Raw genomic sequence first — 19,137 nt, forward strand, 5'->3', positions numbered from 1 at the left:
TTGTTAGTATGTATTGGGAAATATCTGTCAGTGCTTTATAGTAAAAACTAGCACTTTCATTAATATTTCTAGACTTTAAGTGAAATATACTTCCTCACTTGAGTTATGGAATGTTATATAATTCTCATGGTGAACAGGTTAAATTTAAGCTTACTTTGTAATCCCATTTTATCAATTTATTTTAAGACTAGAACAGATTAATATTTGTAAATGCTAGTGAGTTCACATTGATTTCATTTTTAACATCCCATTAGGGGGCATTATGAGAGAGTGACAAATCCTAAGTGGTCCTGGATTTAAACAGAATACTTTTTCTTTTTTCCAGTTTTTCTTTTTAAGTTTTCAAGTTGATTCCATTTAAGAGTATTTGGGATATTCTAAAAAAACTGAACAAACTCTAGGAAAAGGCCAAAGAGTCTTTTTATATTTTATTTCCTAATGTTATGTGGCCAGTATTGTATTGTTGGAAATATAACAGACTTGTGCATATATGTACAGAAAAGAAAAGCCAAAAATTTTTCCCACTATTTAAAACAAGAATGGGTTAATGTTCTGTATCATATGTAACTTTTGTGTAGCTGTATTCTGTATCATGTTGTAAGGTATTAATATATGTTTATAATAAATAGGTACATTAAAACTTTTGAACATTATTCTTTTTTGAGATTTAAAAAATAGCAAGGAACAATTGGTTTTTGAGGTTCCTTATTTATGAAAGGACTCAGCCTGCATTCAGTTTTCTCATTGATGCAAATAAATTATGTCCTTTGTGCAGAAAGGTAGAAAGTCTTAGAGATAAAGAAAAATTCAGGGCAAGAGAAGACTCCTTTTTTTTTTTTAACATTGAAGATTCTGGAGTTTTAGCCTTCCTCAGATCTAATCAGCCTCTATTTTTCTAGGCTTTGAACTGAAGATGCTAAAAAGTATTCTAGATATAAAAATTTCAGCAAGTACAGACGTGATATTATTTTCATTGCATCAAGAGATTATTTTAATCTTTTGAGAGACAACACAGAAATCCAAGTTTTAAAACTCAAGCTAGAAACACAATTTCGAATGTTATTTGTTTGGATGTTATCTGTGTAAAAAGAGACAGAAATGAACGTGATTGTGAGGGCTACTCTGTACCAGGAACTGTGCTAAGGACTTTACATTTATCTCATTTAATTCTCACAACCATGCTGTCATTTAGATGTTCCTAGCCTCATTTTATAAATAAGGAAAATGAAGTTTAGCTCTATGCAGCTAGTAATTGCTGAGGTCAGAATTTGAACCCAGGTCTGCCTCCCAGGGACAGGTTTTCTCTTTTGTATTATTGAAGGACAAGTAAATTAGTCTCCATTGCAAAGGGCTAAACTAAATTTATCCTTACTACCATTTGTGTTAAAATACACTACATTGAAAAGAAAATTTAAGTGGGAAGAACACTAGGCCACTCTTATAGATAAATCTATTTTTTGCATATATGATCAGAGTAACAATCTTATGAATACTAATTGATAGGATTAGTCAAGCAAATTTTTATCGGTTTTTAAGATGAAGAACTTAAAACTATCCCAGGTATGTTTTAAAACTCAGGAAACTAGACTAGTAGGTCTCTTCTAATAGAATTCATCATAGTAAAAATTGGCTTAGCCATGGTTTGGGCACCTGACTGCCCATGTAATCTGTCTTTTGTTTGTTTTTGTTTTGGGGGGATTTTTTGGGTAAGAATTAGAGTAGCAAGTAACTAAAATTACATGATAAATGCTTCTAAGACTGATTTTTCAAATAAACATTTTCAGTTAATAAAAGCACAGAAACCAGTGTGGGTATATATAGTTATTTTCTATTCTCTTGGGGGATTTATTGCTAGTTAACATAAGAGAAGAAAATACAATTAAATTAATTCAAATTTCCAGATTATCTATGGGCCCAATAAAGTTAAATCTAACATTTTTATGATAGGGAAGACATGAGTCATTTTTTAAAATCTTTGAATATAGAATGGTAAAGACATTGAATGACAAGGACTGTAGCGTGAATCTGCTTAGGCTTTTTCCTCCCTTTACTGAGAGGACAGTGTATATGAGCTCAGAAAAGTTTTCCTTTCTTGATTCAATGAGTACAAATACCAGTGAGTTAAAGCTGTAGCCTCTGCCAGGAGGTTTTGTCAGTGTTTTTGAGAAAGAAATTTATGGCCCTTTCCACGTGTTCATGAACATATTGAGGAAAGGGGATCAGGTGCAGTATTGTTGAATCTAAATTTCTTTAAAATGTAGGTAGCTAAGATGTGACCATCATTTGATTTGTTCAGTATATTATCCTAGCAAACAAGTTTCAAACCCTGTCTCTTAGAAATTCCATAATTTATCTCTCGAGAGAAAAATTTGTGATTATTAGAAAAATGATAACAGTAGACAACCCAGTGATATTAAGATTAATAAAAATGTGCTTGATTTACCCAAGAAGGAATTTTTCTCACAATTAAAAACTAGTAATATTCAACTGGGCTTGTTAGACAGCAAGAGCAGTAATTTATTTTAAGATGATTTGTACTGAAAACCAGAATTATTTTTCTTCTTGTTGCTAGAAAGGAAATTTAATTTTATTTTCTCCTAAACGTGTCTCTGGAAATTTTTGGAAAAAGATATCGGTCCTTTTATTTAGTAAATTTGAAAACATAAACATGTATTTATCTCTGTTACAGAAATTCTAGTTGTGTTTTTAACAGGCAAATTCAATGAAAAGAGTCTTCCATAGAGATAGCTTGTATGTTCCTGAGTTAGTCCTTTTACTTTAGATATTTTGCTTTATGATGCCTGTGGTTTCAGTTTTTGTAGTATTTTTACTGGAATTGTCTAAATATTTCCCCCTTAGGCTTGGAATTATCATAAAAACTATAGTAGCACATTTAATTTCATGGCAAAATTTGCTATTTTTATGTAATATTAAAATACTGAAAGCATTGAGGTATTTATAAAATCTGTCATTTGTTTAAGTATTCTTAGATATGGGGGAATTCTTAAATTAGACTGTCATTTTAGAATTTATTTAAATTTTTGTGTGTTTTTCTTTGGGTTTATGTTTAATTTTGATTAGAGAAGGAACAGGAAGGTGAAGGCCTAAACTTTAGAAACTTTAAAATTTTGCCTTTTAGGTAAAGATATATATGTTTTTTATCTTAGGATATATATATAAGGTCAATATTTATACAAAGTAATGGATCCAAAATGATCAGAAAAATACATAGGAAATGGTTTTTAGGAAAGTTCTTTTCTTAGCACTCTTATCTGAATGAGTATAGCTATTAAAACAATTTTATTTGCTGTTTTTAAAACAGCCTCTTTTATACTAAATTCAGATCCCACAGAATTCAGAAATACAAGGAAATTTGTCATAGTAATTGTGTATATTACTGTGAGTGGAATTTGCATAGGTTAATCAGCAATAATTTAAACACTAAATAATAAATTTTTAGGATAATTATCTAGTTTTTCTTCCTTAGCTTTTGAGGGCTGACTCTTAAATGTACATATTTTTTAAATTATAGGCCCAGAGGCTTAATTACAGTTTTTTTAATACACGGTTTGACTTGGGTTGGGATTTTCTTTTTTCCATTGACCTAGACTTTTTTCCCCCCAGATTTTAAGTACTCAGCTAGATCTTGTAAAATTTTTATTGTTTCATACAAAATATAATTATTTGAAACACCAGATAAATCAAGTGGATGTTCCTGAATATAATATCGTATTTTCATTTTAAAATTATGATAGTAGAGTAAATTAGCCAAATGATTTTGTTTTGTTATTTTGGTAAGGGGGTATAAATTGTGCTCAAGATAATTTCTATTACTGGCATAGACCTTTAACATATTTGAGGTCCATATTAAGACATATTAAAGTGTTTGACGATATTGAACATACCAGAACTCAAAGAGAACTGCTATACAAACCATTTTGACAAAAGAACTAATAGAAGCCCAAACATAATGAAATCTTGGTAATTAGTTCTGTGTTGGAGCATGTTCAGAAAAATGGATAAGCTACTTCTTTTTTCTTCATTCTAAATAAGGCAAAAGATGTTCCCAAAATGTTTGAAAATTTAGGCTGATTTTGGTTTTTGTAGGCCTTGGAGCTTATGAGAATTCTAGAATATTTTTCAAAATAATTTATATAATCTTGAACTGCTGGGTAAGGGAGAGTGATTTAAATCTTCCGTGTTCAGTGTAGTAACTATTAGCCAAATACAGCTATTTAAATTAATTAAAATAAAGTTAAAAATTCAGTCCCTTAGTTTGTACCATCCACATTTCACATTTGATAGTCATGTGACTGATAGCTACTGTGTTGGATCGTGCAGATACAGAACATTTCCATCATCACAGAAACCTCTGTTGAACAGCACTCACCTAAAGCATTCCTCTCATTTTCTCTGGAAGGGTATCTTAATTAGGATAATATAACTCTTCTCACATATTAAAGAATATTCTTATTTCCTCGTAATCTGGGACATATAAAAATATCAGCCACCACACAGGCTATGAATCTATTTTCAAAAGTATAAGGAATCACATAATGCTTTAATTCTGTCTTAATACTCAATGTGACTAAATGAAAAACTTTTTTTGCAAAAACTTCTACTATTTTGCATCTTTTCTCAATAATTATCAGAAAATCATTATGCCTCCCTGCCTCATAGGGATGTTTCCAATATTAATTATAGGAAAGTTGCATTGAAATCAGGAGCATAGTGCACAGCTCCAACCTCTAGAGCTAAACAGAGAGTGGTCTGCCCTGAATTGGGGGTTATATGTATGACTAAACTGAATCATCCAAGCAGGAAGAAAGGAATCTGTCTATGCCAATTTGACTCAAATTGGTTCTATGAACTAAAAACTTTCAAACATAATTGCATACTCACTGTAAACAGTAATTGTAAGTATTCATTCCTAAAGTATGCTATGCTTTTTACAAAGTTCCTTTGGGGTGGGTGCCATCAGAACATTCAAGGTATTAATGTGGGTTCTTTTAGCCAGAGTTAATAGTTGAAAGGGAGATACATTTTAGATTTTCAGTTCTGTTCTTTCAAATTAGGAATGTCTATTCTCAAGACACTCACAATTTCTCTTAACACCATTCTTGGAGGGGAAAATATAAGTGTTTGGGAAAAGAGGCAGTCCCCTCATAGCTACTGTGAGCCTGGCATCCAGAAACGCAGGCTAGAGTTCTAGAGGAAATGTCTGTCTACCACATTTTAATAGAATATCTTAAATGACTTAATTGTACCTTTTTCTAGTCCCTTTAAAATAGTTTGACTCCTGGCAGATTTTATTCATCTTAAAGCAAACATATTTCTTTCTCTTAATTTTAAGATTGTTTGTTGTGATACAAAATCATCCTTGAGATTTAAACATATGATTAGATCATAACTAGAAAAAAAAAAAAACTGGCATCTATGTGCAGGTGATCAGATGACATAAGCAGTCTGGTTTTAATTTGTGGCCAGTACTGATTGTAACTAAGAGAGACTTACTCTTTTTGTGGAATTGGCTGACTATTTCCCTACATCTGGAGTTAATAAAATCTTTGAGACCACATCAGTTGTGCTTTGCCGCAAGAACTCTTTGATCTGAAAAATCAAGACTGGCACAACTGCTGCTTCATAACATTGCATCTATGTTTTTGCAAGCTATGGTTAAGATACCAAAAGCAAAGTTACTTAGCCTGTGTTAGAAATGCTGTTAGATGGACCTCTCTGAGAACTATGTATTTCAAAATATTTTTATTATGATAAAAATTTTGAACTTGTGTTAATACATAAATGATAATGTAGAGGTTCAGGGGTTTTTTTGTTTTTCTCTTTTTCTTTTTTTTTTTTTTTTTTTTTTTACTATTTTCATTTATAAGCTCTGTCCTTTAAAAGTGTATTTTTCCAAAGTCCATTTCTAAAGACTAGCATTAAAAATAAACTTTACCTCTAAAATGTGCCCTGTCTTCTCCATACAACTTCAAAAATTTTGACTAAGGGATGGCAAGTCTCTTTCTCTGCTTTGTGTGATTTATCTTGATTTCCTTGCTTTCCATGACAGCCATCAATTAACCATTATCTGATCAGCATATTCTCCTTTATTTAGCAGCAGTTTGTAAATCAGTAAAGACAAGTTTATCCCTCTACTTCCTTGTATAATTGCAAACATTTTAAAAATTTAAAAGTGTAAGTGTATCATATGTGGAATACAGTGAACTGAATGAGAATAAAGATAAAGAAATATAAATTGACATTATGTAAATTTAAACTGATAAATTATATAGGTTTTTTTGTGTGTGAAATGACAAATCAAAATTGGATTTTTTTTCGTAATTATCAAGTGTGAGAGGCTTACATAGTGTTTCAGTCTATAACCTGGATAGAATTAGAGAATTTTATATTTCATACTTTAAGATCAAGGATGATATGTATAGTAAATACACGTTTGTGATAAAAAGCATATGTTCGGATGCTGTCTTCTAAATTTGATTCTCATTTGTATTTTCTGGCGAAGTCTATAAATTTACTGTATATTTTGTTTGTGGTTTCAGCTTGTCTTGGGGAAATCTATATACAAAGGGGACAAAGGGCTTCCAGTGGTGGCTAAGTTTAGATTTTTTTTGATTAAAAGAAAATAGTCCAAAAATCCTTTCCTGAAAACTTCATCTGCCTGTCAGCCTGTATAGTGCATTGCAGACACATTAGTATATACCCAATTATTCTAACACAAGCATTTATGCAATAGCTTTAAACTATAAAATTATGTTTAATGTGTATAATGAGCAAACCATTTTATCTGCCATATTCACCTAACTAGGATCCTTCTGGATATTTCTTAGGAATATATGAAATCATGTCCCAAATTTCTCAGGTACCACAGATGTGTGTTTTTACCTTTGGGATGTGAAAGGTAGGAAACAAACCTGAATGACAATCCATTAAAAAGACACACCTGTGCTTAGTATTATCAAGACTAGCAAGAAGGATAAAAAACAGACTTTTTAACCTTTTATATAGGATAAACTGTAAATATGGGGATATTTAGTGAATAACTGCTCCTAATTAGAATGATAGATAATAATATTAGCTAATATTTGTTGACTGCTTACTTTGGGTCCTATTGGCATCATTTTATAAAAGAGGAAATTGAGTCTTGGAAAGGTTAGGGTAATTTGCCAAAGGTCTTTACATTTAGTGTCTCAGAGAAAGAATAAATTAATATAATTTACAGTTTATGTAAATAAAAAAATTGGACCCCCATTTTAATCTTGGTGGGCTTCCTTAATTGTTTTTCTATAATTAGTGTATAGAAATATATGCTTGGGGTAAAAATACCAAATTATGTAGAAGGGTATAAAGTAAAAGTCCTTCTCAATTCTAAGTCCAAAGATGTAATCATTGTTAAGTTTCTTGTGTGTAATTTCAGAAATTTTTTTATGCTTATGCAAACAAATGTATGTGTGATTTTTTTTATGCATGCTCCCATAATTTTAGTAGTACTTTCTTCCACTGAAGTGAACACTTAAAGATCTTTTATTTTGCAGTGGATTTTAATGGATATACCCTTTTCAAACTAAAACAAAAGAAATTGTTTCATACACTGCTCAAAATAGCTTACCTTTCCCTTCCTGACCTCTGGAAGTTTACTTTTACAGATCATACAAATGTTACTTGTTTCCTTCTTGGTTTCAGTAGTTAGGAGAATAGTGTGATCATATTTTGATCATTATGATTATTTGGCTGCCCATTTAGTTTTCCAAAGGAATGCAAATGTTGGCTATTTGCTACTTCAAAATGTTCATAGTTTGCTTATCTGCAGCAAGAGTTTATCAAAGGAAATTAATACTGCTCTAACAAATTAAATGAGATTTTTCTTAAAGCTGTGCCAAACTTGAAAGTGTACTTGAAATTAAAGAATTAAAACCCCTCAGCAGAATTTGATTTTAATTTATTTGCCAGCTATACCAAGTTAAGGAAGTTCCTGAACAATTGTGTCGTGCTTTTCACAGACCTTGTAATATAGCAAAGGATAGCAACATTTAATGAAACTCATTTTATTTGGTAACTTTTATAACAGTGAAAAGAATGAATTTTATGAACCTAAATTTTATTTCATGCTATATTCAAAAGACATGTTTGCTCCATCAGATTTTGAATCATAAGTCTGTGTGAGATTTGTGTTTTGTAAGCCAAGTCAACATTTATGACTTTATTTAACCACCTGGTATAATTGTCACACCAAGATGACAGGGATAATTTGGAGTTACAGGGATACTTGGAGTAGTAGTTTTCTCTAGTAATCAGTTAAAAAGACATGTAGATAGCAACTAAGTTTGACATTATTTATGTGGATTTAGGCAATATTCTTTATAGTTGGGGTAGGCCTTTATAGAGATTAGATAGACCTTTTTAGGCCCTTTATGGAATGTAGAACTCATTTTACATAATTAATGATAATCATTTACATTTTAATTAAATTTACTGTTTAATTTTAAGGTATATGCACCATCCCCAAATTCAGATGATTTCAACCGTGAATCTCCTAGTTATCCATCTCCTAAGCCACCAACCAGTATGTTTGCTAGCACTTTCTTTATGCAAGGTAAGTACTACCAAATAATTGTCAAATACTACCACAGTCATCTGTGTTTTTGCCAGTATTCTAAAATGTGAGGAAAGAGAATACCTACACAGCAATTCAGACATTATTTATCTAGGTATTTTTTGGTGAAAGTAAATTAAAATTTAACTTTATAGTTTTCTAGTGCTTTTTACTGCTGACTGCAATTTAGTTGGATTATCCAGCAAACCATTAGAGTGTCCATTCAGTATTGATTGAATTTATAAAGAACTTAAATTAGGAAAAATGAATAGAGCTGCTCTTGCTCATCTTAGAATTTAAATGTGTGAAAGCTATTAACTTTAGTTTTTTGTTTAAATTACAGATTCATATCACACCTAGAATTACCAGTATAAGTAAAGCGTGAATACCATAGAACAGAGTAAAAGTTACTAAGAGAGAAAAAGTGTTAAATTTCCTTTAATTCATATCTAGCAAGTCATTTTTATTTGGTCTCCTATGGTTTTGGACTATGTTAGAGGCATGTATGTGGGAGCAATAAATTATTACATAAATGATTCTTTGACTTTATATGATTATTTGGAAGTGAAGCCATTGCTGACACTTTTCATTTGAAAGCTGACTATAATATGGTTATTATCAATTACTTAGGTTTACTGTTAGAGAAACTTCTTTACTCCACAGTTTCAAAATGTTAGATGTAATTGCCAGGTATGGATTAAGAACTTTTTTGCTTTATTTATGGATATACCATTTAACCAAAAATTAAATCCAACCTATCCCTAAATTTGGAATTTTTATTATCCTCCTTGATACGAATTTAGATGACCTACCTACTGTAGTTTGGATTATTTTTTTTTCTAACTTTAAAGCTTATTCTTTAATTTTAAATAGTAATTTCACAGTTTGAAGAGAAGAAAACTGGATAGAAGACTAGGTTGGAAAGGGAATGTCAGAGTAGCAGTCTGCTCTCAGTTCTTGGTGTGTTCTTGGCCAAAGAATGACCAGAGACACCAAAGTGTCAGGTCCAGCCTCTTGACGGACTGTTATCCTAGTTCTTTGGCGCCTTGCTTGGAAAAAAAATCACAAGCAGGTCCAGTGTGATGGAGTGACCACAGCAGGAAGTAGTTTCACACAAGCAGCTTTTTATCGTAAAATGGAACAGGTCTGTCTGTGCGAGTGGGAAGAGACAGACTGACTCTCCCTCTCTCTCTGGGAATTCTCAGGTTGTTTCCTTTTATTGGCCTGATCAGGAGAAGGGCTTTTGGGAGGTGTGGGATGTTACCAAATGATCAACAGGTGTTCTCAAGGTTGTATCTGCCTATGTGAGCTCCTTCTCTGAAAGCCTAGCTTGGGCTGGGGAGTGAACCACAAGGTAGATTTAAGCTAATGACATAATAATTATCCTTAGGTTACTCTAGGTTGCTTTCCAAATCCTTTTATGCCTGGGTTGAGGAACTCCCAGATTGGTAAGGTGTTTCTTCCTTCCCTAGGTGTAGCAGTTGCTCTGATAGGATTAAGGGTGGGGCGGCACCAAGATGGAGTGCCCACTCTTACCCTTCTTCCCAGGTAGGACAATTGCTCAAGGCAGCACCAAGGCAGGGCACCCTTGTCCCTAGAAGAGCTGGAGACCCTAGCTATCTACCTAACAGGAAGAAAAAAATATCTAGAGGGTACCCTTTGAATTTTTATAAGCATCACCAAAATAAAAGGAAAATTTTAGCTAAGGAAAATTTTGTATTTCTCTTTTTGTCTTAGATGGGACCCACAATTCTTCTGACCTTTGGAGTTCATCAAATGGGATGAGCCAGCCTGGTTTTGGTGGAATTCTGGGGACCTCCACTTCCCACATGTCTCAGTCCAGTAGTTATGGCAGCCTTCATTCACATGAACGCTTGGTAGGCTATAACATATGACTAGGGTGCAGCAACACTTTGTCCTCACTTGTGTTTCTTTTTGGATTACAAGTGTAAAATTTGATACTGCCAAAACTTCTGAAGTTTGAAGTATCACTTCTAGGCTTACTGCATTTACAATACCTTTTTAGAAAGTAAATGATAATAGTAGCACTCTTTAGCTGCTAACTTTGACCTGTTATAGTTGTCCATTATGCATATTATTCAGAAAATGTACTTAATACATCATGTCTCTTTCCCCCTTTTCCTAGAATTATCCTCCACACTCAGTTTCACCAACAGACATAAGCACGAGTCTTCCACCAATGTCCAGCTTTCATCGTGGCAGTACCAGCAGTTCACCTTACGTTGCTGCCTCACACACTCCTCCTATCAATGGATCAGATAGCATTCTAGGTGAGCTTTTTAGGCTAGCAAAACTTTCTAAAACCTAATTTGGAGATTTTCGGTGAACCCCATATCTTTCAATATATGTTTTTAGTACTGAATTTAAAAATGAAAGCAAGGAAGATAAGAAACTTTTGATTTTCATTAATACAGAAACTGGTAAGGAATCCATCTTTAGCTTATTAAATACAACACATGCAGAGTATTTCCTGGTTTATTGTGACAGGTGTGAGATGACAATAGAGAACACACCCTTGAAATAATGGAAAAATGCTAAAAAAGAAAAAAAAAATACTTGCTTGTTAAAATTCTTAATTTGTTTCTCTACTTGAAATGTCCAGGAACCAGAGGGAATGCTGCTGGAAGCTCGCAGACAGGTGATGCACTTGGAAAGGCTTTGGCATCTGTGAGTATCGGTTTTACACATTCTACTGAATGCAGTTTACAGTGCTGAATGCAGTGATTAGATTTTGTGAGTGATAAATGTCTAAAGGGTGTAGTTATAACAAGATCGGTTTCATTACACATTTAGAACTATTCTTGGTTTGTATTGATACCTGCCCTTAAATTAACTCATGAGAACACCTTTCCACCCCATCTCCACAACAACTACCCTTCCGACTTCAATTTAAATATCTGTCTTTGTTTTAATGGATCAAGTATAGGTAGAAGGAAGAGGAACTTGGGCATTTTTTAACCTTTTGATTTTTTTTTTTTATTACTCAAAACTCCATTTTTAAATTTTCACTTTCTGACTTTATGTTTGTGCCTTCAGCACTTTGACAGTGATTTTCTCTCCTTGGTAAGGAAGGCACACTTGATTCTGTCACAGATAATTTTGTACACATGGGACTACCATAGACCCTGCTAACATTTTTTCATTTTGGACAACCTCATAAGAACTTTAGGCCACACAGCACAAACCCCTCGAAGTCTGCCTAGGTACGTGCTGAATGCAGATTTTGGTGCTTGCCCAACCTTCTTGGTATAAAAGTAAACAAGTCTATTAATATTATCAGGGGTTCAGGACAATTTTTTTAAGAGTCTGTATTGTAGGAAAGCCCACAATGTTACAACAAATGCAGGGAAGAGGACAAAGAAGTTCGTTAAAGCACAAGTTACTGAGATTAATTCTGAAGTCTATCTATTTATTTTAAATACATAGTGAGTGGCCCATTAAAATAAGTGAAGTGAACCAAGAAAGACAACTCAGCTATTCTTCTGATCCAGAGAATGAAGTGCCTTCATAAGGAGCTTTTCCAAGATGAAAAGTATTTTATGTACTGTTATTTTTAAAAAAAAAAAAAAAAGCAAAAACAATCAGCTGCAGCTGATTTAGTCAAGAGATAGGAAATGAAAGCCTTCTCAGAAAAAAAAAAAAAAACAGATTCATTGAAGAACTCATGCTAAAATGAGTAAAACTGATTTGAAGGAATCCTATGATATTTTCCTGAGCAGATAGTTTACATCACATCAGGATATCAGTGACAAAGCAATGACTGTGTTTTAATATCTAATTATTAAAACAGTAAAATTTCTTCTTTTGGAATGCTAAAACTAGAAGGGAGAGCATTAGTCAGTAATCTGCAAAGATTCCATATCTATTTTAAAGAGGCACTTGTGTTTTGTACTTTCTGAAATTTCTCTTTAGACTATTTTTTTTCTTTCCTCTTTCCTTCTGAGCAATACGCCTGTTAGAATTCCCACAGAGTTGTCTTGTCTTTTCTGTGAAATGCTGTTAACTCTGTCAAACACATTTGTTGCTGTACATGAGAGTAGTAAGAAGCAACTGTTGAACATTTAAGGAGCTAAACCCCTTTATATATTGTTTCTGTAAATAAACCTTTCTCTACCATTGAGTACAAGCTTCTCGAGAAATGAAACCAAGTCAAATTTGTCTACTATATACTAGAGGCCTGCACAAAATGGAACTCAGTAAATGTTTGTTGAATTCAATCTTGGATCGTATAATAGTGATGATAATAACAAAACCCACAAAAATTATCAGGTATAATTTGCATGTTTACTATGTGGTAGGCCCTATACTAAACATTCACATGCCCTGTTTCATTTAATCCTCAAGAAAACCCTGTAAGGTTGGCATTATTATCCCCACATTACAGATGAGAAACTCGAGTTTAAAAGGTTAAGTAACTTGAGCTCAGAAAGATTAAGTAGCTTGCCCTAGGGATCACAAGCTAGCAAGGGTAAAGCCCATATATATTAGAACCCTGCTCTGACTACCTTCAGACTCTGCTCTTAACCACCGCTCCATATGTCCAGAAAGAGCAGTGCTACAGTGACCGTGTCTTACACCGTGTAGATGAGGATTAAAGAGAATTGTCTCACCTTTTTCTGGACTTATTGCCACCTGATCAAAATTACCTATTTAAGAAGAAAATTTTATTCTATACTGTTAAATCTGAGGGGCTCCCAGGTATTTAATTGGCTTGACATATTCCTTCTGATTCTGGAAGAATCCATTAACAGATATTTCACATATGAGAGGACAAATAACATTTGAAGTTCAATACTAGCAACCTTGAAAAATATAACCTGCATTTTGGGAGCTTTTTTTTCTCAGAGGTCATTTGTTTATTTTGTTCAAGCAGGCAAGAATTTGTGATGTTCTCAGTGGCCCCTCAAGCTCATTTTCAGTTACCCTTCAAGTCCTTGAATATCTTCCCATATTATTAACAGCATACTAGCCAAACCAGGATGCCATTTGGAAAAGAAAATCCAAATTCACTATGAATGGAAGCCAGGGAAGAAATGTTTAATCTAGTGAGTGGGTGGGCTTTGGTTGTCATGGAAACTCAGTTCTGTCATCTTGTGTTGTTACTAGGCAGGAGCAGCCAGGTCATTCCATAAATCATTTCTGTCATAGCTGATGGTGATGCATTCCATCTGCTCCATCACTAGATGCCATAGTCTGCACATTTCAAATCCCTTTCTTCAATCCATCTGCTTCCCGCCCCCCTCAACCGGACACCTCCTCAAACACATTCTTTTCTCTAACTTCCATTACAGACTCACATTCACTTTAATATATGTTTAGTGCTCTCAAAATATACTGAAAAACAAAAATGTTATCTGGGGATAGGAAGGATTAGAAAAGATGAGGAGAAGGAACTTAATGAGGATTACATTTGAGAGTCTGACATGCATATCAGAATTTTATGTTAGGTATTAGAAATCTTTGGAAATGATGGCTATGACTAGTATGAAATTTTAAGTTCTTTAGAATATGACATTTTTAATATAGCATCTAGTTTTAGATGGAGAAACACTGTGCTATTGTCATTTGAAATTAATTCTGTTTCCCCAATTGTCTGATATATGTCTCGGAAGATCTTTCATGTGTGAAACATCAGAGGGTACAACCTTTGTTCTTCAGTTTAGGTATTAAAGAGCACACAGAATACTGTGTGATTAAACATGTAAGGCCAGATAATGCATTTGCAAAGGTTCCTTTATTTTAGGTTTAAGCCTGGATAATTGTGGTCTTACTCTCAGGATAGCAAGAAAGAGAATTGTACATGAAAGTATTTACACAAAGTTCCCAAAGCCCTGTGGATTATGCATTAGTTTAGATAATAAACTAGGATAGATAGAAGGAAAGGAAAATTGGGTATTTGTGCCATTTCTAATGTGTTTCCCTGAACATTTGCCAGACAATAACCCTTTAAGATTGTGCCCATGGAGAGTTATATAGAGGAAGAAACATCTGGTTTATTTCAGTGCCTAATACCATATCAAAACACTTGGTCTTTAATTTAGAGGAGATCAAACAAGAAGACTGTTTAACTTTGTTGATTATATCAGACTTCTTTGTGATAATTTATGTTTTGATTTCTACCTTAGAGCAAGGGAAAAGTGTTTGTGTGTGTGTTGCATGTGTGTGTGTTTTAATCTGGATAGTTAAATGGTCAGTAGTCTCTAACAAAAGAAAAGAAAATTCAGGGAAGTTGATGTTTAAAAGTTATTCATGAAATAAGTTTCTTTGTTCCTTAGACTCAATAACATTAGCATAATAAAGATTAACTGAAATGTGCACTGTAGTGTTTAAAAAATTGGGCCCACAGTTCCTGGGTTGGGCTTGGGAGTGCTCCATTGTTTCTTTTTTGTCTGAGGCCCTTTTCATTAGCCTCTGGCTTATTGGCACCCTGCTGATTGGAATGGACCGTGACTGATAGGAGGAGGAGCCTCATTTGTTGCAGTAAAATGAGGCATATTACCGTTTAAGCCTGGCAGAAGGTATCCGGAGTTATTCATCATTGGTCATTTAACAGCATGAGGACCAGGGATTGCATGCAAAATGAGTTCCTACTTTGTGTTTATGCTCTACACTCTAAATCACTCCTACCCCTGTTTTTTAAGTGACTGACTTTTTTCTTCCCTTCAAACATCATTGTAGGAGTTCTGTAAGGCCAGAAAGTATGAAAAGAAATGTTATTCTTTGATTTAGAATGCTCTTTGTCAAATAAAGCCTTGTGTTTAGAACTTTGTAAAGTAACACAATTTCTATAGAATAAGTATAATTTGTGATTTGATAATAGAGTAAACATGCAGAGATAAAGTTTAGTGAAACGATCCGAGATCCAAAAGGCCTGTGTTATGCCTTTTTAATGTTGTATTGCTCCTTCTCCCCCACATATTCTTTTTATGAAAGTAAAAGGAACAAGAAAAAGTCCTGTAACTTGCTGGGCTATCTGTAATTTCAGGAAAAATACCGATAACAATTCTGTCTGTCATCACTTTAATTGGCAAAGTAGAAGCAGCAAATGTGATGGATGAGTAGAAAAAATGGCTTTTATTGTCCAAAAGGAGAAGCTGCATTTCCACATTTACATGTCATTTTCATCTCCCTTACACTTTTAGAATAACCTGAACTTCTCTTTGGTCTTTTACTTCATACTATGTGAAGAAATTATATGTTTTTATACTTGATACATTTTTGGTACTGCTTCTCCTCTTTATACAGTGATTTTTAAAAGCTCACACCTATTTTACATATAGCATCAGCATTTTGCAAAGTCATTTAAAGGTAATGATTTTATGTGACTCTAAAGTATAACCTCTTCCCTCATTGACATAAAGGAGCTTTCACCAGTTCTTGACATGCTTACAGATTGTTTAACTGTAAGGGCAGAGTTGTCAGGGAAAATAAGGATTAGTAGTCCGTTTCTACCCTCAAAAGCTCACGCTTACCTAATGATGTTCTCAAAGCTTACACCATAAAAATGATTTGAAATTATGTCATCTTTATAACAAACTTTTTCCCCCTTTAGTATTTCTGACACATTTCCCATTACATACATACTAAAGTAAATACTACCATTTACTAAGTCCTTTTTATCAGTATTATACCAAATTTTAAGTGTACTTTAACAACTCAAGTTTAAAAAAAATATATTGGGTACCTGTTATATAAATAGTGGCAGACAATGATGGATTTTATGTTGATCAATATAAGGTTCCTGTCTTCAAAGAGCTTCATAGTCAAGGAGAGAAGATAAGACAGCTATACGAGTAATGATAATGTAGAACATAGTGTGAAGTAAAAGACTAAAGAGAAATTCAGGTTATTCTAAAAATATAAGGGAGGTGAAAATGACATGTAAATGTGGAAATGACATTTGAATTGAGTTTTGATGTAGTATAGAATTCCATCAGGGGAAGTTAAGAGGTAGGCATTCTGAAAGAAGGACAAGCTGTGTTCAGAAAATGAAAAAAATGTCTTGTTTGGATACATAATAGGGTATGTAGGTTATAACTAGATTATAAGATAGATACTTTTGTGACCAGAATATGGAATACATCAAATGTCATTCTGTTTTATTTAGCAGGCAACAGGAGCATGGGATTTGACTGTTCAAAACTGTTTTCAGGGACAGCGGTTTGGGATCAAAAAAAAGGGGGGGGGGAGTTACTAGAAGTATAAAGACTTAAATAGTCTAGCCACAAGTTCTAATATAGATTTAAAATGGTGTGATGGCAGTGAGAATGACATGTGCCTGTCCCAGAAACATTATAAGGAATTGTAGGTATTGGTGTCTACAGAGGGAAGGAGGGGAGAGAGATGGTGATTTTGGTGACTGTGAGAGTGGTGCTACCAGCCAAAGTAGAGGGGACAGAATAGTACAGATGGGAAGGGTAGGAAGCCTGGGGTAGTGATGCAAAGTTTGGGTTTGGACATACTGAGCTTGAGATGAAAGAAGAACATGTCAGTTTAGAGAAGTCTAGCAACCACCAATGTTAGGACAGTATAGATGTCTGTTTAGGAGTCATTCACCAGATATGATAGTTGATACTTTACAAAAGAATAGTGTTACCAAGCAATGAAGCACAGGTAAATAGAAAAGAAAACTGAAACTCTGGGGACACCTACCATAAGGGAAATGGAAGAGTAAAAAAAAGATGGAACCTGGGTAAATGCATCCAGGGACTGAAAACAATCACTTAACTGGGAATTCCTAGAAAAGATGATACCCTTTATTCTTACAACTATGTATTAAACCCCCACCATTTATCAACACCGTCATGGAATCTGAAGCTGCAGCACTGACAAATAAGACAAAGTCCTTGTTCTTCTGGCACTTACATTTTACTAGGGGAAAGGGTAAGAGACAAATAATAAGCAAGTAAACAAATTTAGATGATGAGGAATATAATGTAAGCACTATGAAGGTAGGGAGAGAAGGGGGGGAAGAATATAAATATATTTAATACCACTGATCTGTACACTTAAAATGATAAAATGGTAAACTGTATATTTTACCTCAATAAATTTTAAAAAAAGAAAACAAGCATGAATGTGTGACAGAGAGGAAATGCTATTTCTCAAATGCTTTTAATCCTTACAGATGAGGATTAAAAGTCAGGGAGTTAGGCTAGTTTATATTAATCACAGTTTTGCATAAAACAAACTTTCTCCTCATCTAACCACCATCGTTTTTGAACCTTCCCTCCCTTGCCAGTAGTATAGCTAGGGACATATTTCATGAAAGTAAGCATCAGTTTCTCATTAAGGTATCACTATTTGAATCTTGAACATAAGAATAGTTTACAATGATAAAGGGGTGTTTTGAAACATGTTTTTGCTGAAGTTTGATGACCTTTCCTAATTTACTTACATAGTAAGAATTAAATCAAGGTATGTGTACAAGTCACCAGGAACCAAAATGTGACCTTTAGTTAATTTTCACAGATCACAACTTTAACAACTTTTTAAGACCAGCAATACTGATGTTATACTACCCACCTGTTATTAGGTCCTCCCAAAGTCTTTTGAACTTTTTTCCACATCTTTGCTTTTTCAAAATGGCTTTCTAACTTGAGTTTACACTTCTAGATCTATTTGAGACAGTTGGTATTTAAAGGCATTTACAATTATAATTTATTAACCATCATACAAATTGATATATTTTATTTGAAGTAGATATATCCATCTGTAGTCAAAAGAAAGTAGACCCTGGGCTCTTGCAATTTGTAATTAGTGTTACCTTTTTAAAAACTGAAAGCCATTAAATTTGTTAATCATGACTTGTCGAATTTTGTTTTACATGAATATCTCCCAATAGCTAGCTTGTTCAGATACTGAAAAAACATTATACTTTCTTTAAAACCAATGCTGAGACCTTATATGCCATAATTCAAGCCTCTTTGAATTCAGTAGAGCTCTTGTTCAGAGCAAGGTTATTTCTATTGGATGACTCTGCACTCACAAGTCATTTTCTTTTTTAAAATATTTGACCATGGTCGGGCATGGTGGCTCACGCCTACAATCCTAGCACTCCGGGAGGCCGAGGTGGGAGGATTGCTTGAGTTCAGGAGTTCGACACCAGCCTGAGCAAGAGCGAGGCCCCATCTCTACTAAAAATAAAAAGAAGAAATTAGCCAGACAACTAAAAATAGAAAAAATTAACAGGACTTGGTGGAACACACCTGTAGTCCCAGCTACTGAGGCTGAGGCAGAAGGATTGCTTGAGCCCAGGAGTTTGAGGTTGCTGTGAGCTAGCCTGATGCCATGGTACTCTAGCCCAGGTGACGTAAGAGACTCTGTCTCAAAACAAACAAAACAAAACAAAATTTTAAAAAGTAAAATATTTGACCACATTTATCCACATAAGTTGATTTGTCTACCCTAAGTGCTGAGGTGTAAAAATGATTTTTATTATGCCTGTTATAAGAATAGGATGTCCTAGAAGAGATCTCTTGGGGTCTAGGCCCTTGGTGCCTGGG

At 33.8% G+C, this 19,137-nt stretch overlaps 1 protein-coding gene across 2 annotated transcripts in view; it reads left to right on the forward strand.

Annotated features, from left to right (window-relative positions):
* TCF12 (transcription factor 12) overlaps nt 1–19,137 on the forward strand; it is a 349,621-nt gene that overhangs the window by 294,132 nt on the left and 36,352 nt on the right. For both annotated transcript variants that reach the window (XM_012658059.1, XM_012658058.1), the window contains exons 9-12: nt 8,506–8,611; nt 10,349–10,488; nt 10,758–10,902; nt 11,235–11,299. In XM_012658059.1, the coding sequence (XP_012513513.1) occupies nt 8,506–8,611; nt 10,349–10,488; nt 10,758–10,902; nt 11,235–11,299 (456 nt within the window). The remainder of the gene's footprint in view (nt 1–8,505; nt 8,612–10,348; nt 10,489–10,757; nt 10,903–11,234; nt 11,300–19,137) is intronic.

The sequence above is a fragment of the Propithecus coquereli genome, unplaced genomic scaffold, assembly GCF_000956105.1.
Source record: "Propithecus coquereli isolate 6110/MARCELLA unplaced genomic scaffold, Pcoq_1.0 Scaffold57, whole genome shotgun sequence".
NCBI lineage: Eukaryota > Metazoa > Chordata > Mammalia > Primates > Indriidae > Propithecus > Propithecus coquereli.